Source organism: Aphelocoma coerulescens, chromosome 1, assembly GCF_041296385.1.
Source record: "Aphelocoma coerulescens isolate FSJ_1873_10779 chromosome 1, UR_Acoe_1.0, whole genome shotgun sequence".
NCBI lineage: Eukaryota > Metazoa > Chordata > Aves > Passeriformes > Corvidae > Aphelocoma > Aphelocoma coerulescens.
Window position 1 is genome coordinate 550,302 of NC_091013.1, and position 11,641 is coordinate 561,942.

Sequence of the window (11,641 nt, forward strand, 5' to 3'; positions counted from 1 at the left end):
ACACCTGTCCAAACCCAGGGATCACTGATTTTACCCCAATTCCCCCAGTGCTGCTGTGGCAACACAGGGCCTTCACAGCCTCCTAACAAACCCCTCTGCTCCCCAAATCGTTGATTTCAGGAGTTTTCAACCACAGAACTACAGAATGGTTGGGGTTGGAAGGAACCTCTGGAGATCACCCAGTCCAAGCCCTGCCCAGGCAGGGTCCCCTGCAGCAGGTGACCCAGCAGCGTGTCCAGGGGGGTTTGGGATGTCTCCAGAGAGGGAGACTCCAGGCCCTCCCTGGGCAGCTGCTCCAGGGCTCTGCCCCTCCATGGGAGGAAGTTCTTCCTCAGGCTGGGCTGGAATTGCTGTGTTTTAGTTCCTGGCCGTTGCTCCTTGTCTTGCCACTGGCACCACTGAGCAGAGTCTGGCACCATCCTGACAGCCCTTGGAGAGATTTGGATGGATTGATGGATCCCCTCTCAGCCTTCCCTTCTCCAGACTGACCAGGCCCAGCTCCCACAGCCTCTCCTCATCAAAGATGCTCCAGACCCCAAATCATCTCTGTGGCCTTCACTGGACCCTCTCCAGTAGCTCCTGCTCCTTCCTGAACTGTGGAGCCCAGAACTGAACAGGACACTCCAGATGAGTCTCCCTGGGGCCAAGCAGAGGGGCAGGATCCCCTCCCTGACTTGCTGGGAATGCTCTTCCCAATGCTCCCCAGGATCCCAGGGGCTCTCCTGGCCATCACAGGCTGAACCTTCCCTTAAGGACCCACCAACACAGTGGCACTTGACCATCCATTCCTGAGTCAGGGAGTCCCACCAAGAGCAAAGGCACAACCCAGCACATTTCCCTGCAGCAGGGCCGTGGCTCACGTGACAAATCCAACACTGCAATACTTAGCACGTGCTCTCAGCAGTGTGTGGTACACAAAGTACAGCTTTAAATGATTGAAACCCCTTTTTTTTCCCCATCCCCAAACTGGAAGGGCTTGCAGGGGTTCCTAAACTCAGAGCTGGTTTGTTACCGAAAAGGCCGCCGCCCGTGGTGGTACCGAATGAGGGAGCGCTGGTCGTGGTGGCTCCAAATCCAGCAGGCTTGTTCCCAAACAGGGTCTGAAAGGAAACAACAGGAATTTGGAAACCTGAGAGGCTGATACCACAGGAATCGTATCAGTGTTTGGCTGCAGGCAAGGAAGCAGAACTAAAGCCAAGCACAACTGAGCCCCCCCAGCCCACCTTCCCATGAGTGGGGTTATCCCAAGCTGCAGGCAAGACCCCCCAAAAGCAGCTGTTAGGGTCAGACTCAAGGGGCTTAAGGGACTTTTCCAATCTCAGTGATCCTGTGATTTTTGCTCCAGCAGAACCAAAATGACTGAATATCAAAAACCAAGGTTGGCTTTGGTCCATCACACCTTACAACCTGTATTTCCAACCCTATGCTGAGGCACCCCCAGGCATTGAGAACCTCAGTCTTTCCTGCTGCTTTCACCACTGCACACATCACTTGTTAAAAAAAGGACTCTACCACACCTGTTTATCCTCCAGTTTACAGCAAACCACCTGACTTTTACATCTCAGACATCTTAATTCCTATGCTAACAGAACTTCTGTGAAGGTCAGCACCCCAGAGCAGGGCTCTGCTTGCTTTTCTCTCAGTATTACGAAGGCATAGACATACCGAACCACCAACACCAAATCCTGTGTTGGCTTGTCCAAAAAGGCCAGTTCCCGTTCCAAATCCAGTCCCAGCATTTGTATTGGCAGCTGTCCCAAAAAGGCCTCCAGGCTGAGAGGGCTGGGTGACCCCAAAGAGACCCTACAAACAGGAACCAGGTTAAAGTAATGCTCCCAGGCTTGTCCAAGTCCAGCACTGACAACAACAACAGATCCAACACACAAAATCAGGCAATAAAACAATGCTACATTTGCCTTTGTGCTGGGGGAAGAGAAGGGGTGAAGAGCATTCCAGAAGCTTTAGTTCTCCTCCAAGACATTAGTTACAAAAAGGAAATTAAAAAACCCCAAAAAAGGTATGATCCAAGCTTTAAAGGATGCTGGAATTTCCTCACTGCTTTGAGCAGAGGAGACGGAAACGAAACATTTCACAGAGTTTTCTGGGAGAACTCACAAAAAATTCACAAAGAACACAGGATATTTGGAGCCAAAGCCTCTAGTTATGCAACAAGTTACAACTATGTAGAATCTGTCACAAAAGCCCACAAATGCTGCTCATTTGTCACCAGAAAGCCCAGGATTTGAATTCCCACAGAGGGTTAATCATGGAATGACATCATCTGTGTGAAGATGATTGGAAGCACAGGAGCTGCTAGAGAGCAGCTGCTTGAGGAGGTGAGTGGGTACATGACTGGTGAACAGCTGACTGTTCTCCAATTGTCAGGAACAAAGCTGACTGGCAGCAGGTTCCTGTCTCCACCGTAGCCTTCGGAGCCCAGCATCCTGCTTTTACCACACTGTACTGGAATGTGAGGAACATCCCAATCCCGCAGCCCCCCGTGTCCCACAGGAGCAGCTGCAGCCCCATTCCCAGCTTGCAGCCCCTCTTACCATGGTGCTGGTGTTGGGCTGGCCCAGGGTGCTGGTGCCCCCGAAGGAGAAGCCGGTGTTCTGCGTGGTGGTGGCCTGGCCAAAGGGTTTGTTGAACAGACTCGTGGTCTGGGACTGCTGCCCAAAGAGCCCACCCGTGGTGCCGGTGCCAAAGCCGGTCGTACCTGGGACACCACACGGGGATTAGAGACCAAAGCCAGCAGATCCCACACTCCAGCAATTCAAACAGGGAAAAAGGTCATGGAATCTGCTGTGCTGGAAGGGACCCACAGGGATCATCCAGTCCAAGCTCTGTCCCCGCCCAGACCCCCCAGCAATCCCAGCCTGGGCATCCCTGGCAGCGCTGTCCAAACGCTCCTGGAGCTCTGGCAGCCTCGGGGCCGTGCCCATTCCCTGGGGAGCCTGGGCAGTGCCCAGCAGCCTCTGGGGGAAGAACCTTTCCCTGCTCTCCAGCCTGAGCCTGCCCTGGCCCAGCCCCAGCCGCTCCCTGGGTGCTGTCTCTGCTCATCCAACAACCACCTCCATTCCTACAGCCTGGAGGATCTGGATCTGTTTACAGTCAAATTCCACAAACACAAATACCCATTATTAGGAAAAAATCCTTCCCTGGGAGGGTGGGCAGGCCCTGGCACAGGGTGCCCAGAGCAGCTGGGGCTGCCCCTGGATCCCTGGCAGTGCCCAAGGCCAGGCTGGACACTGGGGCTTGAAGCAGCCTGGGACAGTGGGAGGTGTCCCTGCCCATGGCAGGGGTGAGACTGCGTGAGCTTCAAGGTCCCTTCCAACCCAAACCACTCTGGGATTCTATGATCTACTTAACTTTCAGTTTGCACCAAAAACTAATAAAAATCCAATTGTTGTTTCAATTTTTCCAAGGAAAAGTAAGAAAACAGATTTCTATGGCAAAGAGCCCCACCAGTGATTGCTGGCAATACAAGCAGCACAATTCTGAGCTCACAGCAGTGTCTCAGCATTTTGCACCACAGAATTTTAAATGGTTTAACAGAATATTTGCACGTGCACTCCCAGGAAGGGCAGGGCCAGGTAGTACTTACTGGTTCCAAAAGCAGTTTTATTCTGTCCATAAGAAAAGCCTGTATTGGTAGTGGAAGAGCCAAAAAGTCCTGTGGCTGTGCTGGATGTGGCAGTGGAAGAGCCAAACAAGCCAGCAGTTGCTCCTGCTCCTACAGGATTCGTGGGCCCTTTCCTATTTGCCTGGTAGTCTTCCAAACGGAGTTCCTAGAGGAAAATCCAGCTCTTTTTACACAGGACAAGGGCAGGCAAGTGTCCTTACCACAGGCACACAGCACCCAACCTTCCCCAAGGTGAAAGCTCAAGAAAAGCTGCAACATCTATGTTTTTAAAAATAAGGACACCAAAAACAAGACCTGAACCTAGATCCGTGTTCAGGCTTCAATTTGACTTCCCAGAAGTTTTTCAGATCTTCTCATAAAAGACCTGTTTTGAAGGGTCAAACAAACCAACCGGAATGGGAAGGCCTCAGGTTAAATCCTTGGGAGCATCAGTTTATTATAAACAAATGAGTTCTGCCTGGGATCCTGCAGAGCAGGATCTGTTCCCAACAGGATCTCATGTCCTTCTGACAAGATGGAATTTCAGCTCTTCCAGACCTGCATTAAGCATTTAAACCCAACTGCAATTAACGTGGCGTTGCATTAACTGCTTTACTTGACAACATCTCTTGTGTTTGATGCAGATACTGAAGGTTCATTAACATTCTTCCATTAATGAGCACAGACTGTAATTACGGCCCAGAAAGGCCCAGAGTAAGGCTGTGTCCCCCCCTGCACTGACCTCGAGGGACTTGCTCTCGTACTCCTTCATGGCAGTGATGCACTGGTGCTTGGTGTTGATGTTGGTGCTGACGCCGGATTTCACCATGGTGTCGGTGCCGGTTGGGGGCTGGCAGGCAGGGAGGAAGGGCCAGGTTAAAATCCAGACAGATTTGGGGGAACATCGTGAGAACTCCCTGCAGACCCTGGGAAATCCTACACCTAGCGCAGATCTGAGGCTCTGTGTGACTCCTCTGCTCAGGCAAAACCCCACCTGCAGAGCTGCCTCCAGCCCTGGGGCCCAGGATAAGGAGGACACGGAGCTGTAGGAGCAAGTCCAGAGAAAGCCACAGAGATGCTCCAACAGCTGGAGCTCCTCTGCTCTGGAGCCAGGCTGGCAGAGCTGGGGGTGCTCACCTGGGGAAGGGAAGCTCCAGGTTTAGGCCCCTTGCAGGGCCTAAAGGGACTCCAGGAGAGCTGCAGAGGGACTTTGGAAAACAGCCTGGAGTGCTAGGACAAGGGGGAATGGCTTCCCACTTCCAGAGGGCAGGGATGGATGGGATATATTGGGCAGGAATTGTTCCCTGGGGGGGTGGGCAGGCCCTGGCACAGGGTGCCCAGAGCAGCTGGGGCTGCCCCTGGATCCCTGGCAGTGCCCAAGGCCAGGCTGGACATTGGGGCTTGGAGCAGCCTGGGACAGTGGGAGGTGTCCCTGCCATGGCAGGGGTGGCACTGGATGGGCTTTAAAGTCCCAACCCAAACCTTGTGTGATTTCATGGTTTTATGATGCCATCATTATTTGTACAGCTGAGGCCTCACCCAGGTGTGCTCAATGACAATCAACAGTGGAATTTACCCCAGGAGCACTCAAAACAACTCCCAGCAATTCTGCTTTTGGTTTCACTTTAAAAGCAGTTTCTCAGTTACTGACACAAATCCTGGAGCTCTGCATGATTTTCACTATCCCCCCTTTTTTAACAGAGCTATGAAAGTACAAACCAGCAGCACTGCAAGAGCCCAGGCAGCACCACAGCTCTGTCCCCAAAGCCTCGGTCTTACACCAGCTCAATCCAAAAATGAACAGGGACGAGGCCTGCATGAACAAGTTTTTGGGGAAAGGAGTCCCTCTTCCAGCAGGCCCCAGTGAGCCCTGTTCCTCAAGGCCTCACTGCTGGGCCTCCCTCCAGGTCCAACTGCCACAGAACTTCATAGCAGTTACTGAATCCTGTCTTAAAGGGGACTCGTCCAGAGGAGGCAGGACACCACTCCTCTCCTTCCAGGTCCCATTCCCAAAGCCAGGCTGGCTCAGGAGAGCTGCCCTGAACCTGACCCATCCCAAGATGTCTGTAACCCTTACTGCTGCCAGCATTTGCCATGGATCACCTTCAATTCCATGGCGCTTCCTGGGAAGGCTCAGCTTTGGGAGCTCCCTCTACCCCTTCAGCATTAGCACAGCTCTAAATCCCACAAGTCTGAAATCCTACGGTGTTTGAGAAGCTTTTCAAATTCAGGATAAAACCTGGAGTTAATGACACCTATTTCCACTGCAACAGTCCCTCTAAAGGGATGTTTTCAAATCATTTCAGAACACTTGCATATAAACTCCTCATTTTTTCATCTCGGTGACCAAGACATCACACGAACAACTGCAAAACTGAATGCTTCCCACAGTGAACGGGCTGGATTAAGAAGAAAAAGCAGAACTTACATTAAATTTAATAGTCGTGCCAGTTGGAGCAGCAGTAAAGCTGGTTGGGCCAAAGAGAGAGCCAGATGTGCTCCCAAAGGGGTTGGAAGTGGTGTTGGTGGTGCCAAAGAGCCCTCCACTGCTGGTGCTCGTACCAAAGTCTGAATAAAGCATAAAAAAATAACATCATCAGTACTAAAACAAACCTGAAGTTTAAAACTTAAACCCTAATATTTTATTCAAATTAGAAACTGGTTTGAAAATGGAAAAAAACAGCTGAGAGAAAGAATTTGACAGCAGAACTGGAAACTGATGGTGCTGCTAATCCAGTTCTCTGCTGTGGAAGAGAACTCCAGAAACACCAAACCACAGCAGCCAGTTTCCTTCTATTCCTGACAAGTAGGAAGAAAATAATACAGTAATTCTATAATAAAGGGAATCAGCAAGGATCCCTGTCTTCTCAGAAGGGGCTGCAAGCAGTTGCTTTTGCTTCATGGAATTACAGAAGAGTTTAACAGCATTCCCTGTCTTCTCCTGGCACATACAAACCCAACTGTAACTGCTCTGCCACAGGATAAAAACCTAAAATCAAGCAGCACCAAAAGAGACTTCAGAATAAAAAAATTCCAGCCAACCGCCTTTGGCAATTTATTTTCAAATTTAGGGCTGGCATCACAGCTACAGATTCAGGAGCACATGGGCTGCCCCTTGGCTGCTGTGGGCCCAAGGATGTCACTGTATCCTCCAGGAGAAACCCCCCAGCCCCACCCTGCCCCCTGTCCCAGCCCCCAGGTAGATCCAGCTCCTCCATCAAACAGCAGAGGGGCACCAGTTTCACTCACTTCCAAAGCCAGCTGGCTTGTTCTGTGCAAAGGCATTGTTCTGGGATGAGAAGAGGCCTCCACCAGTGCTGGTGGTTCCGAAGAGGCTGTTTGATGTCCCAGTGGATGTTCCAAACCCAAAGCCAGTGCTGGTGGAGGAGGTGGCTGGTTGGTTGAATGTGGTTGACCCAAACAACCCTCCTGTAGACAGAAACAGGCTGTTAATCCTTCACAACCTCCTTTGCTTGGGGGCTTTGATGGGTTCTTGTTCTGGGCTTGGGAGGGCGCTAGGTTATTTTTTGCTGAGGATTCCTTGGTTTGGGGGTTTTTCCCTCTCTCCCCCTCCCTCCCTTTTTCACCAACATTCCCCCTGCAGGCCCCGCTCCCCTCCACTGGGGCAGTACCTGGCTTTGTCTGCGTGCTCCCGAAGAGGCCCCCGGTGTTGCTGTTGGAGCCGAAGGCCGACGTTCCAAAGGCTCCTCCGCTGGTGGTACCAAAGCCGGCATCTGCGAAGCAGAGCCCAGTGAGCCCCTTCCCAACGCCCGCGCTGGGAGCACAGCTGGAGTGCCACAAGCACCCCTCCCAATACACAGCTCCTCCTTCCAAGCCTTCCCAACAAACCCAGTACTGACTGCAACCCCAAAAAACCCCAGCGAGACCACCTTCCCTAAGCATTGCCTTTTCCACTCTTCCTACAGAAGGAAGCTTCCACAGCAGCCGTGGAATCCTGGTGTCTGCCCAAACTAAAAGCTAGGTTAAGGGTGAAGCCTCAGGCTCCTGAACTTCATCCAAGCCAGCTGGAGCACCCAGCAGCTCCCTAATTCCATCCCATGAGGGATCACCACCTCCATGGGATTCTCTGAGCTGCACTCCAGGAAAAGACACCTCATTAAAAACCACCTTAACGCCACCTTAGATATTTTACTTACTTTGCCCAAAAGTTGAAGTCGTCCCAAAGCCAGTGCTGCCTCCGAACGGAGCTCCAAAGGATTTGTTAAACATTTTTGGGATATATCAAGTTTTCTCCCTAGACCTGGAAAGCAGAATGCAGGTTTTATTGAAAGCTCATCCTGCAAACTCATTTTCCATCTCCCTCATTGCCGAGGGCAGCAATCCCACCAGAAACTTTCAGCACAAGCCCCATGGCACTGTACGATTCCAAACCCCACCAGAGCCCTGTGGGGTCAAGGACACCAACATTCCAGTGACACCACAGGTGTGCCACAGGAGGTGGCACTAAACATCGGCGTTCCTAAAATTATGGTGTCACCCCTAATTATGGCTGGAGTTCCTGCCCATCTCAGCCTGTGTCCTGGGCTGTGGCGATCCCACAGCAATCCCGGGGGTTTCCAGGACTGATTTTCCTGTTCAACCCTATTTGCCGACTGCTTCAAACACGACAAAGGGGAATGCACTGCACAGGGATTACAGGAATCCACCCTCCCTCTGCTTCCCACTTCAGCACTTCCCAGCAGTTGCTGTTCCAGGGGAGTTTTGCCGGGCCCAATTCCCTTTCCCCCCCCATGGTTTATTTACAGCACATTCCCTGCTGCCTCTCTTCAATCTCCTCCCCGAGCACAAACAGGTACAAACTCTGCTCCAACTCCCTGAGTTTGGCAACAAATCCAGCACAATCCCCACGGCTCCTTGGGCACATTGTCAGGGAATTGTGTGGTGTTTTCCTGCAGCTCCACCACTGAAAAATTCCAGATTAGCCAAAAACGTGCCAGATTAACAAAAAAAGCCAGTACTACCCCAAAAAAAATGTACATAGTACCCCCAAAATGGCAATACTAGCAAAAAAAAAAAAGCTAGAATTAGCAAAACCAAAATGCCATATTAACCCAAAAAATTCCAGTGTTAAAAAACAGTATTACCCCAAAAATGCCATGTTAACCAAAAATAATGGGCGTAACGATCCGAGAAAACCCGCATCAGCCAAAAGAAACTGACAATATTGACCAGAAAACACATGTATTACTAAAACAATGCCTTATTAACCAGAAAAACACCAGTATTACCCAACCCTCCTCCATATTCAGCAGGAAATGCAGGAATTCCCCCACATTCCCAGGTACTCCCTGGCAGCAGTAGCTGACACACAGCAGTGCAGTTCAAGAATGGCCCACACCAGGAATATGCCCAAAGCCAACAACTCCAGTTAAAGCCAAAGCTGCCCTTTCCCTGTGCCCAGGTTTGGCAGCTCCCCCATCCCAGCCCCCTTTACCTCCTCCCAGCCAAGGGAAGCACAGGGGAACTGGGCACTGCCCAGCACAGCCTCCCGCAGGGAGATCACTACATCCATCTGCCCATCCTTGAAGTTCAGGTGCTTGTTTCCCTAAAACCAACAGCACTTTCTGGGAATGGCCAAATCCAGACTGGGAGCAGCCACAGCCTTCCACCATCCCTGAACAGCTGGAGACTAAATCAGCCCAGAGCAACCAGCATCCCACACTTCCCTGACCAAAGAAGTAAAGAGATTATTTGTGTCACCTCCAACTACTCCAACAAACACACACCACAGTTTTGGAGTGTTAAGGGTGTCTACACCTTCACAGGCAAATCCTTATGGACTTCATTTGTCACAGAAGAGGAATGTCAGTGAAATGATCCCAGTAAATACCAGAAAAAGCTGCTCTAACAAACACTCAGAGCTCCCCAAGCTGAGAGGAGCTGCTGGGAGAGCTCCTCTGACACAGGGTAACATTGTACCCTGAGCCCACCTCACCTTCTCCCATGGAGCCCCTGAGGCTGGAAAAGCCCTCCCAGCCCAGCCAGGCCCAGCTGTGCCCGATGCCCACCTTGTCCCCAGCCCAGAGCACTGAGTGCCACCTCCAGCCCTTCCTGGGACACCTCCAGGGATGGGCACTCCAAACCTCCCTGGGCAGCCCCTGCCAAGGCCTGACCTCCCTTTCCATGGGGAAATTTCTCCTGGTGTCCACCCTGAGCCTCCTGTCAGGGAGTTATGAGAGTGGAAAGGTCCCCCCTGAGCCTCCTTTTCTCCAGGCTGACCCCCCAGCTCCCTCTCCACCAGGACCTGCTCCCAAACACACCACTCCTATGGAATATTTTCAGCCATCTCCCCTTGCCCCAGTGCAAGTCTCTCTTTCAGTCAACATAAAAATCACCTGCACGTTCCAGTTGTCCGATGTTGTGACTCTCAGCCTTATCTGCAAATTCACAAGTCCCTCATTTTCCGTGGTTCCTCTTTTTTAAGTCACTGCTCTCACATTGTCCTGAGATCATTAAACACCAAACCCTACCTAAGAAGAAACCTGAAATATCATTTTCTAGGGAAAAAAGAGTTATGGAAATATTTCCCCCTCCCACAGTGTGCATTTCGTTGTACTTCGCACCCAACCCTCCTTCCCGGCAACTCAAGGGCTGCGTCCAGTTCTGGGCCCTCAGAGAAAGAGAGACCCTGAGGGGCTGGAGCGTGTCCAGGGCAGGGAATGGAGCTGGGAAGGGGCTGGAGCCCCAGGAGCAGCTGAGGGAGCTGGGAAAGGGGCTCAGGCTGGAGCAAAGGAGGCTCAGGGGGGACCTTGTGGCTCTGCACAAGTCCCTGACAGGAGGGGGCAGCCGGGGGGGTCGGGCTCTGCTGCCAGGGAACAGGGACAGGAGGAGAGGGAACGGCCTCAGGCTGGGCCAGGGCAGGCTCAGGGTGGACAGCAGCAGGAATTTCCCCATGGAAAGGGAGCTCAGGCCTTGGCAAGAGCTGCCCAGGGAGGTTTGGAGTGCCCATCCCTGGAGGTGTCCCAGGAAGGGCTGGAGGTGGCACTCAGTGCTCTGGGCTGGGGACAAGGTGGGCATTGGGCACAGCTGGGCCTGGCTGGGCTGGGAGGGCTTTTCCAGCCTCAGGGATTCTGTGAACTCAAGAGGTGGAGCAGAATTAGTAAAACTCGAGGGTTTTACACAACGTTTCTCTCCCACTCGCTGCACCCCCGCGCTAAAGGGCTCTAATTGAACTGGAAGAACAACACAAAATCCCCGTAAAACCGCCCAAAGAACCACAAGTCACCAACATAACTTTAAATCCCGTATAACCAACCTAACTTTAAACTACAACTAATTAACACGACAGTAAATAACTCCCGACCCCGGGAAGAGCTGGGCCGTTACCCGCATCCAGAGCCGTGTATCCCCCGTGGAAAACACCAGGAATCTCCAACCGCACCGGTACCACCCGCACCTGTACTACCAAAAAGGCCTAAAAAAACCCCAAAGCGGGCAAATACTCCGGAGACAGCCGGGGCAGGACGAGCTGGTCCCCCCCGAGAAATCCCACCCGCTCACGGCCTCCCCGCCTCCCCCCCGGCCCTTCCTCCGTCCCGGGGCCTCCTCGCGGCCCTCCCCCCCGGGACCACCCGGTCTCCCGGCACAAAAGGCCTGGCGGCGGCGCCACAACCATGCTAGGCACGGCAGGGTGAGGAGGCCCCGGTGCTCACCGCAGGTGCCGGGCAGGGCAGCCCCCCGGGCCCCGGTGCTCACCGCAGGTGCCGGGAAGCGCCGCTCGGAGCGGCCGGGCCGGGTCGGGCCCGCGGTGCCGCCGCCGCCGCCTCACGGGGCCGCAGCTGCGTCACAGCCCGCGCGCGCACTCCCGGCCACCACCGCGCGCTGCCTCAGCCCCGCCCCGCCCGCCGCGCTTCCGCCTTCCATTGGCCACTCCCCCCCGCGCTCCGCCTTCCCTCAGCGCTGATTGGGCGAAACGGCGCCGCGCTCCGAGCGCCCATTGGCCGGGCGGGCGGGGGCCGGGCGGGGAGCCGCGGAAGGGTCCAGAACGGCCCGTGGCGC

The 11,641-nt window shown here is 53.3% G+C and overlaps 1 protein-coding gene across 4 annotated transcripts in view; it reads right to left on the reverse strand.

Moving 5' to 3' along the window:
* The window catches only part of NUP98 (nucleoporin 98 and 96 precursor), a 34,717-nt gene extending 23,254 nt beyond the window's left edge, over nt 1-11,463 (reverse strand). Inside the window, exons 1-12 of one of the 4 annotated variants that reach the window (XM_069002859.1) lie at nt 11,339-11,463; nt 10,970-11,057; nt 9,979-10,113; nt 7,780-7,883; nt 7,255-7,356; nt 6,872-7,051; nt 6,051-6,190; nt 4,365-4,472; nt 3,605-3,788; nt 2,553-2,716; nt 1,666-1,803; nt 1,013-1,100 (exon numbers count right to left, since the gene is read on the reverse strand). In XM_069002859.1, coding sequence (XP_068858960.1) covers nt 1,013-1,100; nt 1,666-1,803; nt 2,553-2,716; nt 3,605-3,788; nt 4,365-4,472; nt 6,051-6,190; nt 6,872-7,051; nt 7,255-7,356; nt 7,780-7,852 — 1,177 coding nt within the window. In that variant the 5' untranslated portion in view covers nt 7,853-7,883; nt 9,979-10,113; nt 10,970-11,057; nt 11,339-11,463. Of the gene's footprint in view, nt 1-1,012; nt 1,101-1,665; nt 1,804-2,552; nt 2,717-3,604; nt 3,789-4,364; nt 4,473-6,050; nt 6,191-6,871; nt 7,052-7,254; nt 7,357-7,779; nt 7,884-9,978; nt 10,114-10,969; nt 11,058-11,295 lie in introns of all 4 variants that reach the window. The other 3 variants (XM_069002941.1, XM_069003023.1, XM_069003116.1) reach the window with 3 other exon arrangements.
* Nucleotides 11,464-11,641: the final 178 nt, after the last annotated feature.